We start from the raw sequence: 26,426 nt of genomic DNA on the forward strand, positions 1-26,426 counted from the left end.
AACACTACAACAATGCAAAGAGTTAGAAAAAAGCATCTCTTCAGTTTCTTTTCAGCTTCTTTGCTCTATTATTATTGTGACACTTGTTGAAAAACTATAAACATGTGGCTCATTTTATCTGTTCCTTCCCTAGCAAATGTCTACCATTTACATATCTGAGTTACATTTACACATAAAATTTTCTAAGATGCCATTTTATTGTATAATTGCGACATAGTGGATAGCATAATTCTCAAACTGTATTTGCCTAACAATCCCTTAAAGACCTTTGTTTGAAATGCAGATTCCAGGCCTATTCAAGATTAACTGTTTCAAAAAGCAAGTTGTCAAATGTCCAACACTTCTGAAAAGTTCTAAATACTAAGACAAACAATGGCGTGCTTTTCTTCTATGGGCAGGACCTGAGTCTTACTCATTTCCTGGCAATAATAGGCCCCGGATGTCACAGAATAGATTGGAAAAATTTTAGGCATAAAAATTTTAACATTCTATTCTGCTATTAAATCTCCACTGTGTTCCCAATTTTTATTCTTTATAGTTATTGTTTGTGGCTCTGATTATTACAATCTAGAAAAATATCATGCATTTGAATGAGCAATTTGCAGACAGGATCTTTAGGATATAACCAGAGAGCCTTCATTTTCTATAAAGAGAAGCTACCTCAGGCTAAAGTATTTTCTAGACATAAAGTTTTAATGGTCTTATAGTACAGCTATCTGATAAGCTCTAAAGTTCATATTTAGTGAAACAGATATCAGACTTTCTCATTCACTAAAACTTGAAAATTTTACCACTAGATGGCCTTATTACTTAATATTTAATTCTAACATAACTATAGTTGTCAAGAAATATGATTTAATATTCTCTTGAATGCCTCACTATTTAAATTATCTTTGCTTTAAGAGCAAATTATATATTGTTTATTTTAAATCAAATATGAATTTTAATGCATGGAAGCACAATGTACAGAAGGGAAAAAACTAAAACTGCTTCGTTGTGCTTAACATTAGCGTTGTTTAACAGCAGTGAAAAAACCAGAGTATAACCTGTGTCCTCTAACCCCCACTTGTAAAGAAAGCAAGTTATAGCTATTCAAGTTATTTGTATCCGTCTTTAAAGAAGTTAATCATTCCTTTTTTTTTTTTTTTTGAGACGGAGTCTCGCTCTTTCACCCAGGCTGGAGTGCAGTGGCGCAATCTCGGCTCACTGCAAGCTCCGCCTCCCGGGTTCACGCCATTCTCCTGCCTCAGCCTCTCGGAGTAGCTGGGACTACAGGCGCCCGCCACCACGCCCGGCTAATTTTTTGTATTTTTAGTAGAGACGGGGTTTCACCGTGGTCTCGATCTCCTGACCTCGTGATCCGCCCACCTCGGCCTCCCAAAGTGCTAGGATTACAAGCGTGAGCCACCGCGCGCGGCCAAAGAAGTTAATCATTCCTAACTCAAGTCACTGAACTCCAATTTTACTTGTTTATTTCCTTATTTTATAATTACTAACAAAAATCTAACTCAAGTTTGAAAGTAAAAGTAACCACATGAGTACTTGCATTTTTGCATCTCTTTGACATGTAATTTAGAAATTACCTTGAGTGATTTTCTGATGAATATTTAATTCTAATCCACACTAAAAACTTGATTTCCTTAAACATCTAAGCACCAGCAGTTTCAAATAAAATATCATGAACCTCTCTAAATCACTTCTGACACCACTTTGAAATGACAACAAAAAACATACGAAGAACTAATCCTGTGAGGAAGGGGAGCTGAAGCAGGGCAGAAAATACTTGGATGACGTTCGACATTGGATGACGTTCGACAGATTCCTTTTAAAGCATTAGAGACAGCTATACATTGTTACTTAATAATTTAAGTAACAATTATTTCTTCTCCAAACAAGTGGTAGGGCCTGACCTACTACAGTGTGGGGAAAAAAGCCTTCAAATTTCACATCTGTTTTGATAGCGTTTTGAAAAATTAATGACAGCAATGACTACCAGTCCACATTGAAATCCGTATCTATGCGTTTCTGCCTCTACGTAGAAACACATCCACTTGTGACAACTTTTATGTGACAACAAAGATATAAAGTTTATACTGTCTATATACTTAAAGTTAGTGTACTTTTCACACTTATAAAAGGTACCTACAATCTGAAAAAAGAGCTGATAATTGTATAGAACTTGAGAGCTCCTCAAAACCAAGACCAAGTATGCTAGGTTCTCTCACCTAGGAACATGCAAGGCTTCACTTCAATTACCAACTACATAGACTGTTGCTTACGGTCATCCCACCTGCTGGAAGGCTCAAAGGTATTTCTTTTTTTTTTTTTTTTTTTTTTTTTTTTGAGACAGAGTCTCGCTCTGTCGCCCAGGCTGGAGTGCAGTGGCGCGATCTCGACTCACTGCAAGCTCCGCCTCCCGGGTTCACGTCATTCTCCTGCCTCAGCCTCCTGAGTAGCTGGGACTACAGGCGCCCCCTGCCACGCCCGGCTAATTTTTTGTATTTTTAGTAGAGACAGGATTTCACCATGTTAGCCAGGATGGTCTCAGTCTCCTGACCTCATGATCCGCCCGCCTCGGCCTCCCAAAGTGCTGGGATTACAGGCGTGAGCCACTGCACCCGGCCTCAAAGGTATTTCAAACACAGTATCTCAGCTCTAGGCTCATGATTCTCTTCTCTGGTCTGGTCTCAGTCCAAATCCCAAACATGAGATAGAACAAAATCCAGGCCTCTCATTCAGCTAGGAACTTCTGTCAGCTAGAAGTCCACAGTGGGGAAAGAGATGAGATACCTAATTTTTTTTTTTTGAGACGGACTCTCGCTCTGTCACCCAGGCTGGAGTGCAGTGGCGCGATCTCGGCTCACTGCAAGCTCCGCCTCCCGGGTTCACGCCATTCTCCTGCCTCAGCCTCTCGGAGTAGCTGGGACTACAGGCGCCCGCCACCACGCCCGGCTAACTTTTTGTATTTTTAGTAGAGACGGGGTTTCACCGTGGTCTCGATCTCCTGACCTCGTGATCCGCCCGCCTTGGCCTCCCAAAGTGCTGGGATTACAAGCGTGAGCCACCGCGCCTGGCCGAGATACCTAATTTTTATGCTTGCACCCCAAGTTTGCCAGTTTCTAATTCTTCTAGAGTAGGATCAACAGAAGGCGGAATAGGACAGGAGTAGAAAACTTCTTTGTGAACTTGCACTTGCATGGAGAGCTGTCTGGGCCTGGCAGATGTTTAAAGACAACTCATTCGTATTGGGGGTAGGAAGTGGCTTTCACATATTCTCTCCTACAGTTCCCCCGATCCGAGTAGATACATCTCTATTTGTGGAGCGAGCCACGACCCCTCTGCCATGGCCTTTAGGTCTGGGTTAAGAAGGCAGTACCTCCCTCCCTAACCCACTCCAACAATCATGAAGCAATCTTTTCTTCTGAATACATTTGTATATTTGGCATTTCACTTTGGGATTTCAAATCCAAAGCTTAGTGGCTACTGTAAACAATTTTAACAACCTGTTACTGAGGAATGGCACTTACTCTCCACAGGCTACTTGGCTAGCCACTGCAGGGGATTACAAAATCTGTATGACAGTCTTTGTTTTTGAGGAAGTTAGGTCTAATAAAGGAGCTTATAAAAAGAAGAGGCTGTCACCTGAAAGAACCATGCAGGAATATTCTGTAATTAAAACCAAATATCCATAAGAGCCAAACTATATTTTTAGATTTTAGTTTTAGGTTTAAAGAGACTAAACATTCCCCAGATAACAAACTTGTACAATACAAACCAAACCTATGAAAAGTTTGATTTTTTTCACTAGCATATTATGATCATGGTCATTATTATTTAAAAGCTCAGTCTGTGCAAAGATCCACAGTGTCCAATTCTGAAATCAGAATGGTGAGGATGGGGGATACAGGGTCAACTTTCGTGGGGATAAATATCCTACCTATTGAATATTTGCAGAGAGGTGAAAATTTACATTTAGTAACATCAGATACGGGAAGCTTGCTGATTGTGACAGAAAATAGAGACCATTGTGAGAGAAGAGAAGCGCCGTGGGGTAAGATGTAGGCATAAAAATATAGTAATACAATGTAGAGCAAAATGATAATTCAATAGCAACAGTGCTAATTTATTAGTTTAAAAAATATCCAAATCAGTTGGAATTCAGAATTCATATTCCCACAGAAATGAAAAATATAATGGCAGATTAAACATCTAACTTCTACAGTTTTATTTTAAAGTAACAACTGAAAAATAGTATTGCATTAGTATATCAATCACATCAAGGTGTCCAAGTAAAAATGTAGTCAAGTTTCAACCTCAGATAACCAGAACATCGTTCTCCTCAACGAGCAAAGACTTCTTCGGTAAGGACAGCAGGGTCTCTGTTAGATCAAATCAATAGTAGAGGTTCCCATGGCCCATGAAAATAATTTGACACATAATTACTTTAAGAATTATGCAGAATTCTAGCCACTAGTGTCAAGGAACTAAATCAGGATGATTTAAGAGGAGAATTTATTTTTGTAATTGTCCATGAAAATCTAATTTTACTTTTAAAAAGAAAAATCCCTTAAAATTCAATGGAATAAGTTATTCTGAATATTTAACACTGTGATTTTTATCACATATTTGTAATCAACTTTTCAATTTAAAATTCAGACAAAATTATTAGAAGAGCACAGAAAGGGAGTCAGGAGAGACATTTTATAATTTATCCAGGTACATAAATAAATATATGTACATGCACATTCATAGCAGTGTTACAACAGCCAAAGGAAGAAACAACACAATTATCCATCTGTGGATGAATGGATGAATAAAATGTGGTTTATGCAAGCAATAAGATATTTATTCAGCCATAAAAAGGAATGGGCAGGGCGTGGTGGCTCATGCCTGTAATTCCAGCACTTTGGGAGGCTGAGGCGGGTGGATCACCTGAGGTCAGGAGTTTGAGACCAGCCTGGCCAACATGGCGAAACCCCCTCTCTACTAAAAATACAAAAATTAGCCGGGCGTGGTGGCACGTGCCTGTAGTCCCAGCTACTAGTGAGGCTGAGACAGGAGAATCGCATGAACCCAGGAGGTGGTGGTTACAGTGAGCCGAGATCACGCCACTGCACTCCAGCCTGGGTGACAGAGCAAGACTCTGTCTCAGAAAAAAAGGAATGAAGTACTGATACAGGTTACAACACATGTGAACCTTGAAAACATTATTCCAAGTGAAAGTAGCTGGTCACAAAAGGCCACATATGGTATGATTCCATTTATATAAAATGTCTAGAATAAGCAAATCCATAGAGACAAAAAGTAGATTAGTGGCTGCCAGGAGGCTGGGAGAGGAAGGAATGGGAAATGACTGCTTAATGATTATGAGATTTTGTTTTGCAGTGATGAAAATGCCCGGAAATTAAGATAGTGCTGATGGTTGTACAACCTTGTGAATGTACTAAAAGCCATTGAACTGTACACTTTAAATGGCTAAAATAGTCAATTTTATATTATATGAATTTTACCTCATATTTTCTTTAAATGGGACTCTATCTTCTTTTTTTTTTTTTTTTGAGATGGGTCTTGCTCTGTCACCCAGGCTAGAGTGCAGCAGCGTGATCTTGGCTCACTGCAACCTCTGTCTCCCGGGTTCAAGCGATTCTCCTGCCTCAGCCTCCCGAGTAGCTGGCATTGCAGGCTCATGCCCCATGCCCTGCTATTTTTTTTGCATTTTTAGTAGAGAGGGGGTTTCACTGTGTTAGCCAGGATGGTGTCAATCTCCTGACCTCATGATCCACCCACCTTGGCCTCCCAAAGTGCTGGGATTACAGGCTTGAGACACTGCACTCAGCCTCTATCTTCTTCCTTTGCCCCCTGTCTGGGTGAAAACATGTTCTTAAATCTTTGTCTTCCCTCTTAACCTATCTTGTGTCCTTGATTCTCCCCATTACTTAGAAGTCTTACATCCATAATCTCTTCCCTCCCATCACTTCCTACATCTTTCTCGATTTGCTCTTTCTTTCATATCTTCAAATTATACTTAGATCTCATCTAATTCCTCTAAAATGTAAATGTCCAATTTCTCTCCTTTTTATGGTCATTCCCCGGTCACGCATCCCCTCTTACAGTCCCTATAAGCTGGCTGTTCATCAATAATCATATTCCCCTTTCCTTGCCAAGAAGCTTTTCCACCTGGAAGCTGTCAGGCAGGTATTGATAGGAACTCAAAGGTAAGTCTAGTCTATTTATCACAGCATCTCCCCGAAATTTATACATTTCTTCTTCTTCTGAGACTATCTTTGCAGCTTTCATACTTAATATTACAAAGCTAAGTTTATAATATATACAAGGTTCTAAACTATATATTTTAACAAGTTATTTTGGAATCAAGATATAAACTAGTTTCAGCATATAAAAATGCAGAAAAATTTCTTCGTAGGGGCCTGGTTGGATTTAATTAATCTATAAATTCATTGAAATAAGTTAGCCAATATACAACGAATCATATACAAATGCTAACAAATGAAAAAGCAGGTCACAAATTTTTCTTTCTCATTCATTCACATTCAAAAGATATTTATTGAGTGTCTATTACATGCCAGACACTGTTCTAGACACAAGGGATACAGATGTGAACAAGACAAATAACATCATCTTAGAGTGGACAAACAGAAAATAAACCAGATGGAAGTGAGTTCTATAAAGAAAACAGAACATGGCAATCTGATGGAGAGATACAAGAAGTGAATGATGCAGCTACTTTAAATAGAGTGGTGAGTAAAAGCCACTTCAAAGTGAATTATGAGATGGGTATACAGTTTCCATTTTTCAAGACAAAAAGTTACAGAGATGGATGGTGGTGATGGTTGTCCAACATTTTAAACATATTTAATAACACTAAACTCTACGGTTAAAAATTGCTAAGACGATAAATTTTATGTTATATATATTTTCCACAATAAAATGATGGAAAGAATAAATAAAATGAATTATGAGAAGCTAGGCATGCCAAAAACACAAGGAAGAGCTTATTAGATTGAGGGCACAATTTCCTCAAAGAGGAAAATAAATAGAATTTCATACAATAAGAGAGAAAGGAAAATGAGGGCAAACCTATTATGTTGGGCCTCTGGCTGAATAAAAGGTGAGGGTTCCCTCCTGAAGCTTTGGAAATTAACATAGCAGGAGAGTTTCTTATACCCAGGAAGGAGGCGGCAGAGGTTAAGAAGGGTTGAGGAGAACTGATCAGAGAAACCAAAAGTAAGCTCTCCTGGTAGAAATTAAAAAGAAAAAATTCTCAATATAGAAAAAATTGCTGACTCTGTTGTCAAAGTCTTCTCCTCTTGTCCAAGGCTCTTACTTGATCTCCTACTCCTTGAGTTCCCAAGCACATCTAATTTTCTATTTGAGTGGACTTTGGACATCCTGCCTTCCTCTGAGTTCTATGTAGCACTGTCTACATAGATTTTGATTCTGGTTTATCATCGTTTCCCTGGCTCTTACTTGGATCTCATCTTAAATCTTGCTGTGACTTTCAGGGTTTGGAATATTTTCACAGGGTCCAGATCCTCAGCACTGACTTTCTTGAGCTGTTTGACTGACTGCTGTAAATGTTCTTCCTCCCGTGTTTCTAGTTTTGTTATAGGTCTCCTGGCTTTAGATTCTTCCCTACCAACTGTTGCTTATAGAACCAGCAGTGACCAGGCCCTATGAGGGAAGAAAAGATGCTAATAAGAGGCTTTGTGGGGGAGATATATTGACACAATGAACAAGAATCAAAACTCAAGACAAGAAAAGCATCTGGCAGAGTTGGTCTATGGTATGAAATTTATGAGGAGAAATATTTCTTTTAAGAGGATAGTTCCTCAAGCCCTCCACAATGATCATTTTTTCTTGTTCCTTTAATGTTTAGCTTTCTGTTCTTACCACAAGTTTCTCCTATTTAGCTTAGGAGGTTAGGAAGTAACCCTGACAAGGTCTTCCTCTTGCCTCAGTGGTCATCTCTTTTGATGGAAGAATGGAGAGAAGAAACTGGTACTGTGATGGGAAGGTAGTTATCGGAGAGGTCAAGGGAGAGAGGGTTGGGAGAGATAATTACTACTATGAGAGATAAATGCCTTTAATCTAGGCAGGCAACAGCACTTTCTTATAGTGTATTTCCATGTAAACTTAGACATAAAACTTAAGAGGTCTTTATCATATCAGGTATTAGTGTTAACATTTTAAAGGTGAATTTGAGGACATGCATAAAATAAGGTGATCTATTGAGAGAGACAGCCCCAAAATACAAACCCAAATGTTGTAATCTCATAACTTGGCGACAGAAAGAGGGTAGGTAGTTCACTATCTTTTAACTACTACCAGCACAGAAAAATAAGGATACAGCAGTTTAGCTTGGTCGTCTCTTTAAAGAAATCCTATTTTAATGTTATACACCTCTTCCCAAGGTAAAATGCAAATACATGGTTTGCTCATCTTCTTTATCCCAAGAATTACAATGTATTTTGGAGAAAAACTGAAAAGGCATTCTGTGCTCATCATAGTTGACATCAGTGTGTCATGTGATACTGTTGCTTACTGACTTCTCTTCGCTCTGCTTTTGATTCCAGGATGCTACATATTCCTTTGGTTTTCTCTTACTCCTGTTTCATACTTTTCAGTTTCCTTTGTTTGCCCTTCTCCTTTGTCCATCAATGTTGGTGTTGCCAAGATTTTCATACTTTATTTCCTCTCACCCTATACATTTTCTCTGATTGATCTCATCTCTTATTTTGTATTCAATTACTGCTATGGTTTGGATGTGGTTTGTCCCTGCCAAAACTCATGTAGAAGTTTAATTGCCAGCGTGACAGTGTTGGGAGGTGAGGCCTAGTGGGAGGTGTTTGGGTCAAAAAGGCAGATCTCTCATGAATATATTAGTGCTGTCTCGTGAGTTCTTGTTCTTATGGGAATGGATTTGTTCCCTTCATAGTAGACTGTTATAAAGTGAGGCAGCCCCTCTTGTTTTGCCTTTTTGCATATGCCCACTTCTCCTCTGACTTTCTCTACCGTGTTTTGACCCAGCATGTAGCCCTTAACATAAGCCAGCTATATGTGGAGCTATGCTCTAGAATTTCCCAGCCTACAGTATTGTGAGCTAAATACACCTCTTTTCTGGATAAGCTACCCAGTCTCAGATATAGCAACACAAAACATACTAAGACAGCTGCCCTCTATTGTCTAATAATTCCCAGATCTGTATTTTTAGCCCAGACCTCTTACCTAAGATCTAGTCATTAACTGATTGACTACTGGACATGACAGCAGCTTTTAGATTGCCTTCTGTGCTTCTGACATTTCCAATGTTCAATCCATACTTCACACTTCTGACAGTGACTCGACCATGTCCATTGCCCTACTTAAATGTTTTCAATGATTCCCCACTGCCTTCGGCATTAAAGTCCTCAGTATGATATATAATGAACTTCAATATCGAGTCCAATCTCATCTCTTCAAAAGTATCTGTGGTCCTCTGAACAAGTCATGTGTGATCCTGTGCTTTCGAATAGGCTATTCTGTATTTCTGGAAAACTCTACCTAGCATGCCTGTTACGGGATTAATTACGTATGTTTCACGGCTAGCTCAGCTGGCAATATTTATCGAGGACATTTTATATGCTGGCACTAGGTTCCTACAGTCACGGAGTTTACATTTGTTTGTGTCTCTCTCCAATGGGAGTGGGGAGGCAAATGAATAAACAGTGAACTAGTGAAGCAGGAATAAAGCTTATGATTAAAATGAAACAAGTTGATGACAGTGACTACTTTTTTTTTTTTAACTGAATGACTAAAGACTTCTCTGAGGAAGGAATGTCCTCTGAAGACCTGAGATCTCCTCTTGGAAGCTATTGGTAGCTTTCCTCCAACCGCTTTATTTTTTAAGCCTTGGTTTTCGTCTGTGTATATCTATTCCAGTACACAGCCATTTCTTGAGAGAAAGAGCTCAGTCTTTTCATTATGAATCACCTTCTCGTAGACACAAAGCGTGGCACATAGTTAATGTTGAATTAAAGTTGCTAAATAAACGAATCAATGAAATAGAACACATCTCAGATGATGACGTGAAAAAGAGTTAGACCACATGAACGTTTCCAGGACCAAAGAACATTTAAATTCAGACAAACAACAGCTGATGGCCCCAACTTCCATCCCACACACCCAAACTTCAAAATGGAGAAACTGGATGACAACACTCATTCAGGCGACTTGATATGATGCCTGTATATACTCCTATCCTCCCAAAGTGCTTTTCCTGCCTTCCTTCTGGCTGTTGTTGGTCTTTGTTTTCTTCATGCCCACAGGTTACTTCATCTTACTCAGACATAAGCTTCTATGCTTTTGTTTTCCCAGAGCCTGACTTTAGCCCGAATTTGGCTATAAGCTTTATGTGGATTCAAGCTAATGGAATCTTAGCTCTTTTTCTTTGGTAGTCACAAGATAATGTAGTGAGCTTTATTCTTCCCAGCAATATGGTCTCAGCTTCATTTTCTGGTTTTTACAAACTAACAATGACTTCGAACTATGTACGCAGTCACATACTACCATTACTCCTTTAAATGACTCCTGCTCTAAAGTCTTGGGTTTCTCTATCCATAGTGTGATCATATAATTTGCTGTCAAAATGGACTCTGAGAATAAAAAATGATGCTTATGATAATTGTAGGCAACAGGTGTAAAACAGGTTTTGTGGCCACCCTCTCTATCCAGCAGTTTCCTGAAGAGTTTCGTCTACGACAATGACTTCTTTCTTGGCTTTCTGCTGTCCTGGCTAAGCTAGCCCCTCACACTGTCACTTCCACTATGGTTTTATATTTAACCCTTTCAGTGCTGAAAGAACATTCTGGGATTTGTCAATACTTTATGTAGAGATTCAAATGTGGAAACTCCTAATAACAGTAGTGATAAAGCAACACTTATAAAGCAATATAAGAAGATAGGTATTGTGATAAGCCTTTTATATGTTTTATTGAATTCTTTTTATAATCTAGTGATATCTCCTCTATTTCAGAGATAAAAGAAACTGAGGCTTAAAGAGGTAACTTTATCCAAGGGCACACACTAGCACATGCAAAGTTTATATTTAATCCCAGATCTGTCTCCTTACAAGTATCCATGTTCTTAAATTGCACTCTCTCTCTCTTTCTCTCTCTCTCTCTATATATATAAAATATCTCTCTATATATATAATCCTTCACTGCAAAATAATCTTTTAATGGGAAGACATCAGCCATTATGATCAGTCATTAAGAAACATGAGATGTTTCTTAAACACTATACTTTTCATATTAACAACTATAATATTGCTCACCTATTTCCCAGACAAGGGGTCTCCAAAAGTTTGGAGTTGAGCAGCTCAGTGGTAAACTTTAAGCATGTACTCCACAATAAATGTATATTTAGAAATTATACGTACTCTCTTACAGTGTAGTAAGAGATTTTATATACTATAGAACACAATCCAAAATAAAAATTAAAAATATGAAAATAAAGGTAAACATTAAGTTCTAATATTTTTCCTGCATCCCAAAGGGTTATCTTATCTTGCCCTCCTCCCTGAGAGGCCATTCCAGAAACTCATAATCTAAGTAAGTGCATCTCAAATGTTAATGTGCACATTAGTCAACTGGAGATCTCACTTCTAATGTAGATTTTGACTTGGTATATATAGGATGGGCCTGGGAAGTTGCATTTCTAACAAGCTTCCAAGCAATATTTATGCTGCTTGGAGCATATTTGAGTAACAAGAGCGGATTTGAGTATGGAGCGGATTTGAGTAACAAGAATTCAAATAAAAGATTAACGTTTAGCCAAACGGATGCTGCTATTTTGCAAGAGGTAATATTAGGTTGGTGCAAAAGTCACTGCGGTTTTTGCCATTACTTTCAATGGCAACCTTGATAGCTGATTCTAAAGTCAACCTTTCACGACCATTGGCAAAACTGAGAAAAATTACCTTTTAAACCATGCAACAATCCTTATACACGCTAACCAATAATATCAAAGAACATACTTGAAATGTAGATAACCATCACGACTGGTCATATACGTGGCTAAACTAGTAAACTAAATCATAAACAACTGATTTTGTTTTCATATACTTCTCTTCTATCACCAATGACAGCAGTGAATAGAAATTTAAAAAAAATACAGACAAAGAACAAAGCTAAAATAAGTATTTTCATCTGCTTCCAACAAGAAATCAGCAGGTAGGAAATCTGTGGTTAACTACTATTGGCTAATATCTACATTTATGTTAACAGAGTTATAGCAATGTTTGTTGGTTGTTTCTTTTTATTTTTTAAATAAATGCAAAGCAAGAATGTCCAAAGCATACTATTTTTAAAACCTATCTTTAATTTACACAAATTTAAAAGGTCCAAACCTTTTAAATACACAGAGCTTTATGTATGAAACTCAGGTAAATTCAGAATATCAGCAAATAAAATCACAAAGCATGTTGGTCTTACTGTTAGTCTTGCAGTTCCCTAACAAAACCCTAAAATTCACATACCACTGACTGCATGACAACATCTCATGCTGACTCTCCAATAATTTCCACCAGTCAAATACACCACACAACAACTAAGATCACACTCAAATTTCGATTATTTACCTTGTCAATCATTTTTCTTGCTTCCACTTCCTCACTGTTGGGATTCTCTAACTCAATGGTATAAGTACCCTTGTCACTTTGGTCATCATCATTATCCTTTTCAGAAGTAGCAGAAGTTGCTTGATTTTTTAACATTTTATCCATCTCCTGGCTTGGTCTGTGCCCAAGACTCCCTGAACTTCTTAATAATGCAGTTTGTAGGAAGGGTATTGACACCGATGGCTCCTCTGATTTCTGTTTTAACAATTTCCCATGTGGAACACCATGCCCCCCTCTGTGATGCGCAGAGCTAGTCTGTAAAGACAAAGAAACCACTTTGGCATCTGCTGTTGGAGACTTTGCTTTCTCAAGTTTTGTATGTGGTGTTGAATATGTAGTTTCCTGACACAAGATTCCCGCACTTTGAGTAAAAGAATATGACCTTCTTTTTCTGGGATTGTCTTCATCAAAGAATGCAATCATAAAAGCAGTTTGACTTACAACAGCTTGGTCTTGATGCTTTTCAGTAGCCTGGACCTTCTGTAGCTTTTTGTGTTCTGAATGGTGGCGTCTTAAGTGTTCCTCAAGAGTTGCACGTTTGCTACAGCGCCTGTGAGCCCCAGCGTTCTCTGAATCACTTTGCGTACCATCATCATGTTTATTTCCTGGATACAAAAAGAAACCACACAATAGAGAAGGAAAAAGTCCCATGTAGAAATTTAGAAGCATATACAAAAGTGCTATTTGTTTTGCTCCCCTCCTCCTTTTCAATCCGAAGTCATATGTTCTCTTCAGTAACAGGCTCGGCAAACTTGCTCAATTGCAATGGTTACATTCAAATTTTATCAACTGACAATGAGGTCCTTTATAAACAACTGAATAGGATCGCCTTTCTCCAAATTTTAACTTTATAATGTTTCATCAATGTCTTAATAGATAATCGATGCTCTATCTCAGCGATATTTGTATTCCTAACATCAATAAACATTAATTCTGCCTTCAAATTATACACCTTATTTAGCAATAAAAAATTTGACTCTAGCATTAGAGACGAAAAAAGAAGAAAAAGGGTAATGTCACTGAAATGCTTACTGTTACACAGGAAATGAGAACACAAGTATTGTAAAAATGTGATGACTCTTAAGCTTCACTGATGTTCAATACTTTCAGAAGCTCAGCATATTTTTCCTTTTTATTAAAAAGATTCAAATTTGTCGTCCCCACTAATTATTGCAAAATTTTTTCCAAATATCTTTCCAGCTATGAGAATTTTTGAAAATTGCATTTGCACTCGAAACTCTAGTGGCTTCAGAGTTAAATAAAGCATGCTGAGAGGTCTATCAATGCAAAGAGTCATCTATGAAATCTATGAAATCTCCACCTGGATCTAAGGACCACTGGGCAAACAGCATGGTGCTAAATATAACCAGCTATTTTCCCCATGAAGCATATCAGGTTAGAATACATTTGAATTTTGAAAGATCACCTCTTTAACAAAAGTTTTTCGATTTTAGAGAAAGTAAAAGCCACTAAATAGTTACCCTTAATGGTTCTGTTATGTTTTGGATGTGATGACACAAAAATTATTTTTTTCCTGATTTAAAATTCTCATTACCTAAATAATAAGTATATGATAAAAATAATCAAATGATATTGTATTATTATAGCATGAAATTATTAGAAAGTAAATTTATTCTATGCATATTTTAAATGGAATCACAAATCAGAGCTTCAATTAGTTTTAAGCTTCTTTAGCTATAAATGAATTTAGTCAACAAGGTACATTCTAATGCTTCCAGGACTAAATCTGATTTTTAAATTTACCTGGGCTACAAATTTTAATGTGAACACCCACTGAATAATATGGTACCAAACAAAATAATGATCAGACATGAAAGACTTGGAGGGGGGGAGAAGCAAATGACCTATGTCTAGGGAAGTTGAGTGTTAATCTTTATAGGTTGTTTCTAATGAATTTAGAGATTACTAACTGGTCCCATTGATTTAATACAGAAACACTAGTTATAAAAATGTGGTGCATAAAAGGAATGAGAAGACACAGAATAGAGAACTGCAGAACACACAGAAAAGGGTCATGTCTTGGAAAAGTAATAGGCAAGGGAAACAAGGGGAGTAAGATCAAAATGAAGGTGATTCGGAGATCATGTCTATCAAAGTAATAGTGATTAATACTATAAAAATCATATATGACAACAAATCTGAAGATCTTTCTTCAAATTGTTGACTACTCAAAATGCAATCTGAAAAGAAAAAATGGGATTAATTAATGAAATCCCTGCCTCAGGTAATTAAGCTAGGAATAACAGATAGCAGAAAGGCAAGCCCAAACAAACTCACTAGTTCAAATATAGACTTCATTAAAAACACTAGATTTTACAACCTATTTCATTGTTGTATTGGCTCTATTGAAAAGGAATCCAGTTTCTAAGGGCTGAAAATAACTAAATTCCAATATTCGCTGTACCATAAGAATAACAGATCACGCACATACAGAAAAATTTTAATGAAAATACCATCTTCACAGAATTTAATTGATTCCAATACATAAAATTTGGCACTTAGTGGTGTCAGGCCCTTTCAAATATCTTTCCTACAACTTGTAGTTCAAAACTTTTCTTACAAATTAGTCATTTTCTTTTTTGGAAAATTACCATTCCCTCTTGTATTTTGACAGGGTTATACAAGTCAACATCTCATCACAGCTGCAATTTTCTGTTTCTACTGAATAAAAAAGTCACTAGGAAACAGTCCTCACCAAGTTCTTTTCTTTCCTTTGCTTATCATTAACTATGCCTAAATATGTTGAAGTCCTTTTAATATTTTTAGGGTAGGTTAGCTGTAACAAGTCGGCGGTGTGGCCTAAAGCAGTGGCAACTCTCCTAAAGGGTTAAAGTGTATGGGCTTTATTTTCCTCACTGTCCCAAAGCACCTGCACTTTACTCTTGTAGGAGCAAAGTTTTTTGTTTTAGTTTTGTTTTGCCTACTTTCAATTCTTTGATCTAAACAGTTGCTGCAAAGCTAATTTTTGTAAAATTTTTATTATTTGCTATAATTACATTTATTTAGAGTCTGGCTATATACTTTTTATATCCTAAATCATGGAAAATTGTTATCTAATGATGGAAGCTCTGACTTTTGGAGAAAGTCACATGTCATTTATACACATGTCCAGAAAAGTAAAATGAGTCTATCTTGGATCAAAAAATGAGTTATATTCACAAACACACTATCTTCAATGGCTTGTAAAATGGTCTGAAGGCAAATCCAAAAGAAGAGTTCTCACACTGGCACCATACTGGAATGTATGTCTACCTATAAATCAACTTTGAAGGACAACAGTAATATGATTACATAATTTCTAGTAAGGGCTTAAAAGATCTAATCATTAAAATACAGATACAGTATACATGTGGACATTAATCCCTCTATTTGGAATTAGGCCCACAAATGGGCCTTGTGAGGAGAGAATATTTTAAAATAATGGCTTAAAAATAATAGTCAATACAGGCTGGGCACGGTGGCTCACGCCTGTAATCCCAGCACTTTGGGAGGTTGAGGCGGGCGGATCATGAGGTCAGGAGATCGAGACCATCCTGGATAACACGGTGAAACCCCGTCTCTGCTTAAAAATACAAAAAAATTAGCTGGGCGTGGTGGCAGGTGGCTGTAGTCCCAGCTACTCGGGAGGCTGAGGCAGGAGAATGGCATGAACTCGGGAGGCGGAGCTTGCAGTGAGCCGAGATCGCGCCACTGCACTCCAGCCTGGGTGACAAAGACTCTGTCTAAAAATAATAATAATAATAATAATAATAGTCAATATAGAAAATAGTTATAATGACTAAAATAAGTTATAAATGGATTTAATAAAGGTATTTTTAAAAAGATTGTCTTTTAAAAGGATATTTTACCTCAGTTTTTGTTTATTAAGAGTGGTTTTAAAAAGTCTAAGTTATTTCTAAATTCTCAAGGTTCAGCTACCTCTTATACTGTACTAGGATATCAATATTATTTATCCAATTCATATAAACAGCCTATTTATTTGTGAGTGTTAACCTATATAAACAAAATGTCGCAATTATGTATTGTCTAGAAGTAAAAGGTCACAATCATGTCTCAAAAATACATATGCCAGGTAACTGCTGATAACTATAATTAAATATCGTGATAGGCTCCGACAAATAATTAGGTAATCACATCATCTCACTGTCCTGAAATGTCTTAGAAGCAAATCAGAAATAAGTATACAAATACTATTTCTTCATTACTTGATCAGAATGCCAGGACATAAGGTACAGATTAAATCAGGGCCAGTCTTGTCATTGACAGAGAAGTCACCCATTGTTTATTCAAATTAGTACCTATCACATGCTCGAGTACTAGATGAAGTATTAGGAGTACAAAAACTCCTAATATAGTAACAGAATGGTCAGATAAACATGTAATCACAATCTGTTCAAAATCGTTTTCCTTACAGATAGCTTATTAAATAAAAGATAGAGTAACATAAATCTATATTCAATTAACTCTAAAATAAATTTAATTGGCAAAACCAATGAGAAAAAACTGATCAGCTGATACATCAATGTACAAACATACAAATTTTACTAATTTTGGCTAAGTTCTACACAAATAAAGTATATATATTTCAAAAATGAACATTCAACTCTAATTTTCATAAAGTCCTAATATTAAAAAAAATTTTAAACTGGATGAATAGATCCTACCAAATATTTCTAAACCAAAAATCTTTGTTTTATGAGTAACCACTGAGCATACTTTGAAGCACTCCATCAATAATGTGACTGCATTACCCAAGTGGAACTTTTGGCTCAGACCTGGCTTAAAATTTCTTTCAGAATCTAGATATTGATCTCAATAGAGAACTGAATTGAACATATCTTTTCCTTAAATCAAGAAAATGATGGAACTCGTCTTCTAGGGAACTCTACTGGTGAACTTAATAAATTTTATATTTCTAGAAGAAAAAGAAACTGTTTTACAGCATAAATATAAGCTCATAAAACCAACCTGGTTTTGTCAAGAAAATGAAGAAAGACTATTTTGAATGAGGAAGTTGGACACGGGCAGTGTGGCTTCCTGCTGAGTTTTAAGACTAAATATAACCTTTGAAAAAAGCAGAATGTTTTCTACCATGTAAGTATCTACGAGTAGTACAGTAACTGAAGACTAGATTTTCTTTATCATAAAATAGGAAGTTCTGAATGATCAAATCACTTTACCTTTCAACCTTTTCAAGTACACTGGAACATCACTTTTAATGCTTTTAGAATCCTCTTCTGTTCTTTCCCATAGCATTTGAGGAGGGTTGTTTTGTGCTAGCCAGTCAGCGACTTTGTTTTCCGGTGCCATCATTCCTGTTTGAATCCCCGGCAAGTCTTGAGTTCCAGGAGAAGACTTCTTGGACTTGTGGCGCTGATCAGAAGTAAACTTTGTCACATGGTCTCTAATAGTTACCTTCCCTGGGGTACTGTCATCAAATTCAATGGTAAATGAAGCATGGCCTGCACCTGTTATATGGGAACTTGGTGTGTCTTTTGTTGGGATTTCATGAATAGTGCTTTCTGTTATTTGTGATGGTTGCTGGAATTCTTTTGTAGGGATTTCAAAATAACTTGGTTCCCTACAGAAAGGAAAAAGTACTTCTTCATTTGCAGCTGCAGATTGTTCCTCAACTTGCTTGGCATCTATGCTGCACCCTAATGAGAAAAATAAGAGAAAATTCAAAATATTTGATTGCTTCTGGCACTTGAGGGAGTCTGGTAATGGCCATGTGTACTACTCCATGAGAACGAGAAGGCAGATCACAGTCTGGATGAAAACCAATGGCATTTATATCACAGAACAAATGTCACAGAGAAGAAATAATCTTGATTATAAACATGCTATTTGATTACCAACAGGGGATGGAAGATAAGCAGCAGCAATGGCAAATGAGAGCAAAGCAGTTAAATGGATCTTGCATGGCTAGGTCCATATTTTTTTTCCAACTTGGATCTAGAATTCACCAAGGTCCAAAAGAATTAAAATAAAATGTAGATGGAGATGCATGTTCAATGTATATATAAAAAGTGACAGAAAAACCATGAACTCCCTTCTCAAGTCACCAAGATGAGATATCTGAAATATATATGAACACATGTAGTGCTCCAAAGGAGAATAGGTGCTCAAATGAGAATACAAACATGAAGTAAATATCCAAGTGATCTTCTGGAAGTAATGATTCCACTTACCATTCTTCACCATTACATTCAGAAACATTACTTTCAGAATGACAAATATATTGCTGAAGTGCGATCCTTGCAAGAAGATAAAAACATTTTATAAAGACTAAAACATGTGGTTTGCAATCCAAGCAGTAGTGTGAAAGAAATAAGGTTAAAATAGGAAATTCAGTTTCCAGACAATAACTCTGGAAGTTTACATTTCCATACAGCAGAATATGCAAAAGTGTCAAAAATCCTTGGAGGGAAGCTGAATTGTAAACCTCAGCTTAACATGAGTTGGCAGAAGGAGCAAGCAACTCTGGAACACTATCACTATTCTTCTATTGCCTCAGAATCTAATACAAAAGTATAAAAATAGATGTATTTATGAATAAAATACATAAATGAAAATGACAACTAAAATGTTTTCAGTATGCAAATGCAAAAGAAAAAAATTAAAGATGCTATTGTCCTATTGTTGAAGAAGCAAAGCATGTCCATTATCAAAATGAAGAGCAAGTTCAAATGAGACATATTTCCCTAAAGCTCAAAAATGAATTCTGCTTTTAAACAGATTAATAGAAAAATCACTTACAGACAATTTATTAGGAAAACAAGGCAATTCAGGGAGACTAGGTTGTTTCCAAACATTTTCTAATTAAGTGAAGCATTTGGTCTTTTGAAACATCTTCTCAAAGATTAAATTTTAGTAGGATCTGTCAGGTACTATAATCGGTTTCTTGACAGCGGTCTGAATATAAAATAATATAAAACCTGACTGCTTTTAGGTTACAGAAGAATGATATAGTCACATCTCTCTTTTGTAATCAAATGTGTGGGATAGGGCATGGAAGACAACAAGCTCCATTTCCACAATAAATATAATAATAATAAATTGTCAAAAAAAATCTAAACACAAGGCAAAGAGAACATGTAATATGAAAGAATATATTGTAATTTTCACTGTGAAAAATTATCCCTTTTAAAATCTACTCAGTTTTCCTATCACTGAACATGAAAGAATAGTATTGGAAAAACTCTACATTATCAGAGAAATAATCATACATTTATATGACATGACCTAAGTTTAAAAAAATGTTTGATTAAAGAGTTAATTTGTCTTTTTCTTAAAAATAAAATGTTCAGCTGGACTTTTGAGTGTTTACTCTGAAGTCATGTTAGTTAAAATTTCCATTAGAATAAAATGTATTAACTACTTCTCATATATTAATAGTTCATTGTTATTTTTCTATTTTTTCAGACATTGATTTTTTTACTATGTACAATGTACTGTACTCGATCAAGTCCATACGGTACAACTGGTTCATAAACCTCTCTCCCTCCCCCCATATAGATATATACATACAGTTTGTTTTTGCTTTGCTCATCCTTCAGGTGACAGAACAATGTCAAGGTGGTAGTTTCTAATACCACTACACAGCCAAATCAAACTGACCCACTACAAAGAGAGCCAAATAAAACTGACCCACTATACAGACAGCCAAATAAAACTGATGTGGCTCAGCTATGAAGCAAGTAACACAAAAAAGCTGGCCAGGGATGTAGCACTTATTAACCACTTGTTGCTCATGATTCAAAGGAATATTATCTCAATTTTCCTCCCTTGCAAAAAAAGTTCACAGTTAATACTGACATGTTTTAACATGTTTCATGCATTAAAACAGCTGAGATCAACAACTGCACTGTACTGTTTTGAAGGTCACCATTCCCAAGTTAGTGCTACTTCAAACTCGCATTCACTCAAAGCTAGAAACTTGAGACTTATGCAAGTTAATAACTAATTCATCTAGAAATCAAGTACCTAACCATCTCAAGTAGCACAATAGAGTGGAAAGGCAGCAGGCTATGATCTGATGATTATAACCAGGTAGCCTGGCTTCGTGCAAAGCCCAGACAAGATCTGAAATCAGATAAATCTTATCCCTAATCAGTCTGTAGTCATTTTACTCATCATAAAGTGAGAAAACAGTATCTTCCCATAAGATTGTTGTGAAGATTTTGTGAGATGAGTATTAAGTGAGATCATGTAAGTTACCCAGAACAAAGAAGGTACACAAATAAATGCTTCTCCCTCAACCTTCAAAAACAGCTGAGAATCAGGAAGACAAAAAGCTGATACCAAAACCTAACTGTAAAAAACCCAAGACAGATATGACAATGCCTATCCCTGAATATTCATAAACATTACTAACAGTTAAGATCTTCACTGAGAGGTTTTCACTATTTAATCAGATCACATGTAGCAAACCTTGGGCAGGGTACAAAAGTGAGGATTAAGGACAGACAAATTGCACCAAGTGGTAGAGATAAGATGAAAAACAAGAGCAGACAAATGGCCCCAAAAACATGGTGGTCCAGTACCATTCAGTATATAGGGCAAACAGTCTTATGTGCTACAGTCTCCTGAGGACATTATTGTAGGGCAATATCAGTATTATTATATTACTAATATAATTGATTATTGATTATATCAATATTCTATTGCTATTGATAGATATGAATAATAGTACCACTGATATTGATGATTAATGATGATTCTGAGTCATAAGAAAAAGTTTTAAATTATACTGAACCTTCTCTGCTTAAGAAGGTGGTAATACGGGTAATGAATTTAACAGAAACTTAGGAAATGGTTAAACTTTAAAAAAAAACTATCAACTGTAAAAGTAAAGTTCAGTCATCTGGAAAATTCATTATGTGGAAGGATTCATTTCCCTAAAGATGATAAAAACAGATGAAGTGTGGTCCAACTACACTTGAGAAGTACCTAATAGAAAAACTATAAGGGGTCTTCTGATCAACATAGAAAAATAAAACACCTTTCCTCCCTCAGAACACAAACAGAACATATTCTGGAATTTAGAAATTTAACATTCATCTATCTTCAAAACTCATTTTGTTATACCAAATTAAACTAAATAATATAGTAAATACTTGTTTAGACTAGTATTATATTATTAATCTCAATTACTAGATTTAAAAATTTAATGATTGATTATGCTATAATTAATTCCATATATCTAAATCAGAAAAGCGATTGGTGATACTCTGCTTATGTTCTTAAGGTATTTTATGACTATGTTACCTTAACACAATATGTTACAAGGGATACTTATACTTCATCCAGAATAAATGTTCTTTTCATTCTTCTGTACTAAATTCAATGAAATATTAAACTTATTTGAGATGACAAGGACTATAATTATAACAGCTCATTCTGCTTTAAGACATCCATCCAACCTAGTCTGTTCAAGTATGTCAAATTAAGAAGACTGGGAAGCTCCTTTTGCTTAAAAGGAGCTACAACTTGAAAATTTCCAAATTTAGTTTCGCTGGATTAAAAATCAACATAAGAGAGCCAAAAATCTATGATTCCCAGTTGCACATGCCATTTCAAAATGTGTGCAACAGTTAAAGGCCTTTAATTATAACCTAAGTTAATTATTGAGACCAAGTTAGGAGGTAGAAAAGCATAGCTGTAAATAAATTGAGGACAAATTTTCTGTCTTAATACGATTAAAAATAGTCACACAATTTCTGGAGAACGAAATTGCTCTAAAGTAAATATTTGCTTAAACCAGGGCTTTTTAAGCTATATGGCAAGTCTTCAGGAGTTTCTGGATATATATGAACACACAGAGAGGGACGGTAAAAATTACTAGGTAGCAAACACTCTTATACTTTCTGGAATGTAACTCTAAAAATTAATAACTAAGAAGCAAATCACTTTTTGGTTTCACTAAGAGTATGCTTACAGGATAAATTATTAAACTAATCATGTATATTCCACAATTTGAAACTTAAGAAAAGTTTAAATTTTTAAAAATACCTTAATTTCAAAATGACCAAATTAAAGAACACTTGATACACATTTCAGATCTGATTCTACAATTTCTGCTGGCTTCATAAATTATTTCAAGACAGTAAACTATTTTCCTCATCCTATATTTTAAAAAGCTGCAAATGATAAATCTGAAACAGTAATATCCTCATACTAACATAAGAAAGCAAGTGAGACTCTCTTAAGGCTATTACTAATCAGCTGTATCTGACAGGGCACTTTAAGGAATTTGACACAAGACATAAATCACTGAATTATTACTCAAAAAGAATCCCAAGATTATGAGACAGCTTTTGGTCATCTAGCAGAAAGAGCACACAAGCTGAGAATTCAGTTACATTCATATAGATGAAAGTATTGCTGGATGCTTCACATTTGAAATTTATTTTATTATGCTGAGCTAGGAGGGTTCAATTTTTTGTGACTATTTGATTTTGGAGTGTTTGTTTAAATCTTTGTACCCTATGAAGTATATCCTTTTAGAGTGATTGTGTTTACAAGAGTAATGATGGCTGAAATATTAAAACTTCTTAAGGTTAAGAGCGTGGACTCTGGAGTCAGGCAATCTAAGTTCAAATCCCAGCTCCATTATTTGTAGTTGGGTGACTTTGACAAGTAAATTAGTTTCAGTATGCCTCAGTTTCTCTATCTACAAAATCACAGTAACTACACCTTTAGGCATTGCTGTGATGATTAAATAAATGCATACAAAGCACTTTGAAGAATGTCTGGATAAAGTAAACAGTATTTTAGTGTTACTAAATAACTAATAGTGTTAGCTAGTACTGTAAATCATGGTTGTGCCTTCGGTACAGAAATAACATAGACATTTCATTGTGTGTTAGAAGTTACGTGCTTCAGATTTCAAAAGCTGTTTTGTGTGTGACAGGGGAGGGCTAAAATTTTAATGGCAAGATAAAAATTACTATCACACTGATTTTCAGAGTTTGGTGATAATTATACTCAGCTATGTTTTCTTCATCACCTAATTGGTAAATCTTTCCCCATCTCAGTACTAGGTGGCTCTAGGGCACAATGATAGTATATATAATGTGGTACTTGAATAAGACATGTATAGTTTAGTTGCGGGGAGGAGGCACACACACAACATAGTGAATGAAACTGTAACGTATTGGCGATAAATATACAGACATCATTTAGAATGTATCTCTTTATCATTTAATGTATGTGTGTATTTATGTCTGTGGGAAAAAAGCAGGCAGGAATTAGCATAATTTATGGGGGATGCATTGGGAGAGAGCACTCAACAACTGGTAATGGGACATAAGGCTGACCATGGAAATTGGGACAAAATTAGAAAACTTTGACATAAACAACTTAGTTTAAAATCTATTTGGCAGGCAAAAGACAGTCATTGTAGTTTCTTGAACAAAGAAAATAAAGATCAATTTAAATGTGTTATACAAAATAAACTGCAGGAGGGTTGAAACCAGGAGGTTGGTAGCCCAATCACGACTCAGGACGGGGGGCAGCAACAGACCTAAGGATTAGACAAACAAGGTGAAGGGAAGGAACACACAAAATTTACATATAAAGCAGACATCCTTGGTTTTCTTTCAATATGTTTTCCCTGTTCTTTCCTCCTCAAAGGACTCCAAAAATCTCTGGTATCCACTCTCCCCTGACATAGATCATGTGGCTTAGGGGAAAACTAACACCACACACAGCTTCAAGGTGAGCAAGACTGGTTTAAGGATAATCTAACCTGCCTTGCCAGGAATTGGTTCAGAAATAAGCAGGTGACCCTCTCCTGAACCTGTGAGAGGCCAATGAGATGAGAGATGTTGAGAACTTTTGGCAAAGTTCTTCCAAATTCTGGAAGGTCTTCCGGAAGTAACGTTTTCGCTTTCCTGTTGGATGTGATCAAAGTAGCATGTACCCCTTCCTGCTACTGGCAGGCAGCCTATGAGTGAGGGTAAACTTCTCAGTCTGCAACCACTATGAAGAGCAAGACTGAGAGCCAGAGAGAAGCTAGCTAGCTGATGACGACATTGTTGAGATGCTGAAGTAAACAACCCTCATGGGGTTCAGTTATGTGAGCCAGTAAATTTCTTTCCTGTTTAGTCTCAGGCAGCATTTGTTATTTACATCCGAAAGCGTGCTAAGTAATACTGTTTCTGCGCATGGGCATGAAGAAAACTGCTGGTGACAGAAACAATAAAGCTGGAATGGGAATTTATTTGCAAAGTTGACAAGTTCAGCCTTGGGCACTGTAAGATCAAGTTGATAATGCTCGCTTTCCTAGGCTTGTATCCATTAGAGCATACCTAAAGAACCAATGTCCTTATTCTCCAGCTAAGAAAAATGTCCTATTTATCTTGTAGAATTAGGGTGAAAAGTGGAAAAGTGAGAAGAGTTCTCATGGAATTTATCCTTGTTTCAGAGCCAGACTTAGTCTTCCATACTGAGCCCAGGTGCCTGTACTTCATTCCTCCAGTTCTGGATCCTTGTCTGCTGTTATCTCAAAAACCGGCTGCTTCATCTTTCTGTTCTCATGTCTTTGCAAGGTCCTTATGTGGCAACTGACACCTCCATTTATTTCCTGGAAGTGTTGATTTTCTGGTTTATGGACTGAACCACTCCATTAACAATATCAGAAATATCAAAAATATGTTCCTTGACTATTAATCTGAGAATCTGACCCAGAACTACTTTTTCATTCTGGCTGCCAAACTCAACTAATCTTGTTGCTGCCATTTCTCATTACAATGAGCCCACTAAGGTTTTGAAGAATTTGTAATTTCATATCACATTTCTGAACAAAGTGGGAATTGTTCATTTAAAAATATGATTAAGCCAGACATGAGATGGTGTGTGCCATAATCTCAGCTCCTTGGGAGGCTGAAGTGGGAAGATGGCTTGAGTCCAGGAGTTCAAGACTAGCCTGGGTAACACTGTGTGATCTCATCTCAAAGAATAAATTAACTAATTTATTTTTAAAATATGATTATATTCTGGGGATCTAATAAAAACACAAAATTAGTGCCTACTATTTTGGTCTAATTGACATATTTCAATAATTATTTTTATATACTTAAAATGCCTAGTTATATCATTAATCTATTTTCCAAATCTTAACATCTCCTTTAAACTGTAAAAAATACTTTAAATAGAAGTGCTTTATAAAGATATTAAAATTAATACTTTACTTATAATCACACATAATTTTAAATTTACATTAAAATAACAAGGCCATTAAAACATTCATCAATTTTAAGAAATCAAAGTATATAATACTAGATCATCTCTTTTCATGGTAGACAGCTGTTTGCTTAGACTACAGATGCTTCCCAAAATATCCATTTAATGTCACAGTGATTGAGATTTTTTTACCTGATGTTCCAGCTTCATGATTTTTTTCTTCAGGTTTGCCATTTGTCTTGAAAGCTCTTTTTTCATCCACCTCATCATCCCCCCACCATGATGGCTGCCCATATAATGGAGTACCACGGGGCATAGCAGAAATATCTGGAAAGAGGTGGGAAAAATCTGTCTAGAGCAGATGAAACAGAAAAGAATACGCTTTCGCAGAATGCTATAACTGCCTGCTTGATTAATTAAATTAAAAAGCAAAGTATAGTCTTGATAGCTAAAATGCACTCTATACTGAATAACTTGGTATTTGTGGAAGATCTTATACAATGTTGGACATGACTAAATAAATAAGATTTCCACTGGGTGG

The 26,426-nt window shown here is 36.2% G+C and overlaps 1 protein-coding gene and 1 long non-coding RNA gene across 21 annotated transcripts in view; one reads left to right on the forward strand and one right to left on the reverse strand.

Annotated features, from left to right (window-relative positions):
* Positions 1-26,426, reverse strand: part of CEP170 (centrosomal protein 170) — a 130,892-nt gene that overhangs the window by 48,588 nt on the left and 55,878 nt on the right. For 16 of the 20 annotated variants that reach the window (XM_063613469.1, XM_063613468.1, XM_063613463.1 and 13 more), the window contains exons 7-9: positions 26,078-26,212; positions 17,878-18,354; positions 12,638-13,281 (exon numbers count right to left, since the gene is read on the reverse strand). In XM_063613469.1, coding sequence (XP_063469539.1) covers positions 12,638-13,281; positions 17,878-18,354; positions 26,078-26,212 — 1,256 coding nt within the window. The remainder of the gene's footprint in view (positions 1-12,637; positions 13,282-17,877; positions 18,355-26,077; positions 26,213-26,426) is intronic. The other 4 variants (XM_055235053.2, XM_055235052.2, XM_055235055.2 and 1 more) reach the window with 2 other exon arrangements.
* LOC134731925 (uncharacterized) overlaps positions 1-26,426 on the forward strand; it is a 39,293-nt gene that overhangs the window by 10,623 nt on the left and 2,244 nt on the right. Inside the window, exon 2 of the long non-coding RNA XR_010114652.1 lies at positions 13,877-14,071. This is a non-coding gene — a long non-coding RNA (uncharacterized lncRNA). The remainder of the gene's footprint in view (positions 1-13,876; positions 14,072-26,426) is intronic.

This window comes from Symphalangus syndactylus, chromosome 19 (assembly GCF_028878055.3).
Source record: "Symphalangus syndactylus isolate Jambi chromosome 19, NHGRI_mSymSyn1-v2.1_pri, whole genome shotgun sequence".
Classification (NCBI taxonomy): Eukaryota; Metazoa; Chordata; class Mammalia; order Primates; family Hylobatidae; genus Symphalangus; species Symphalangus syndactylus.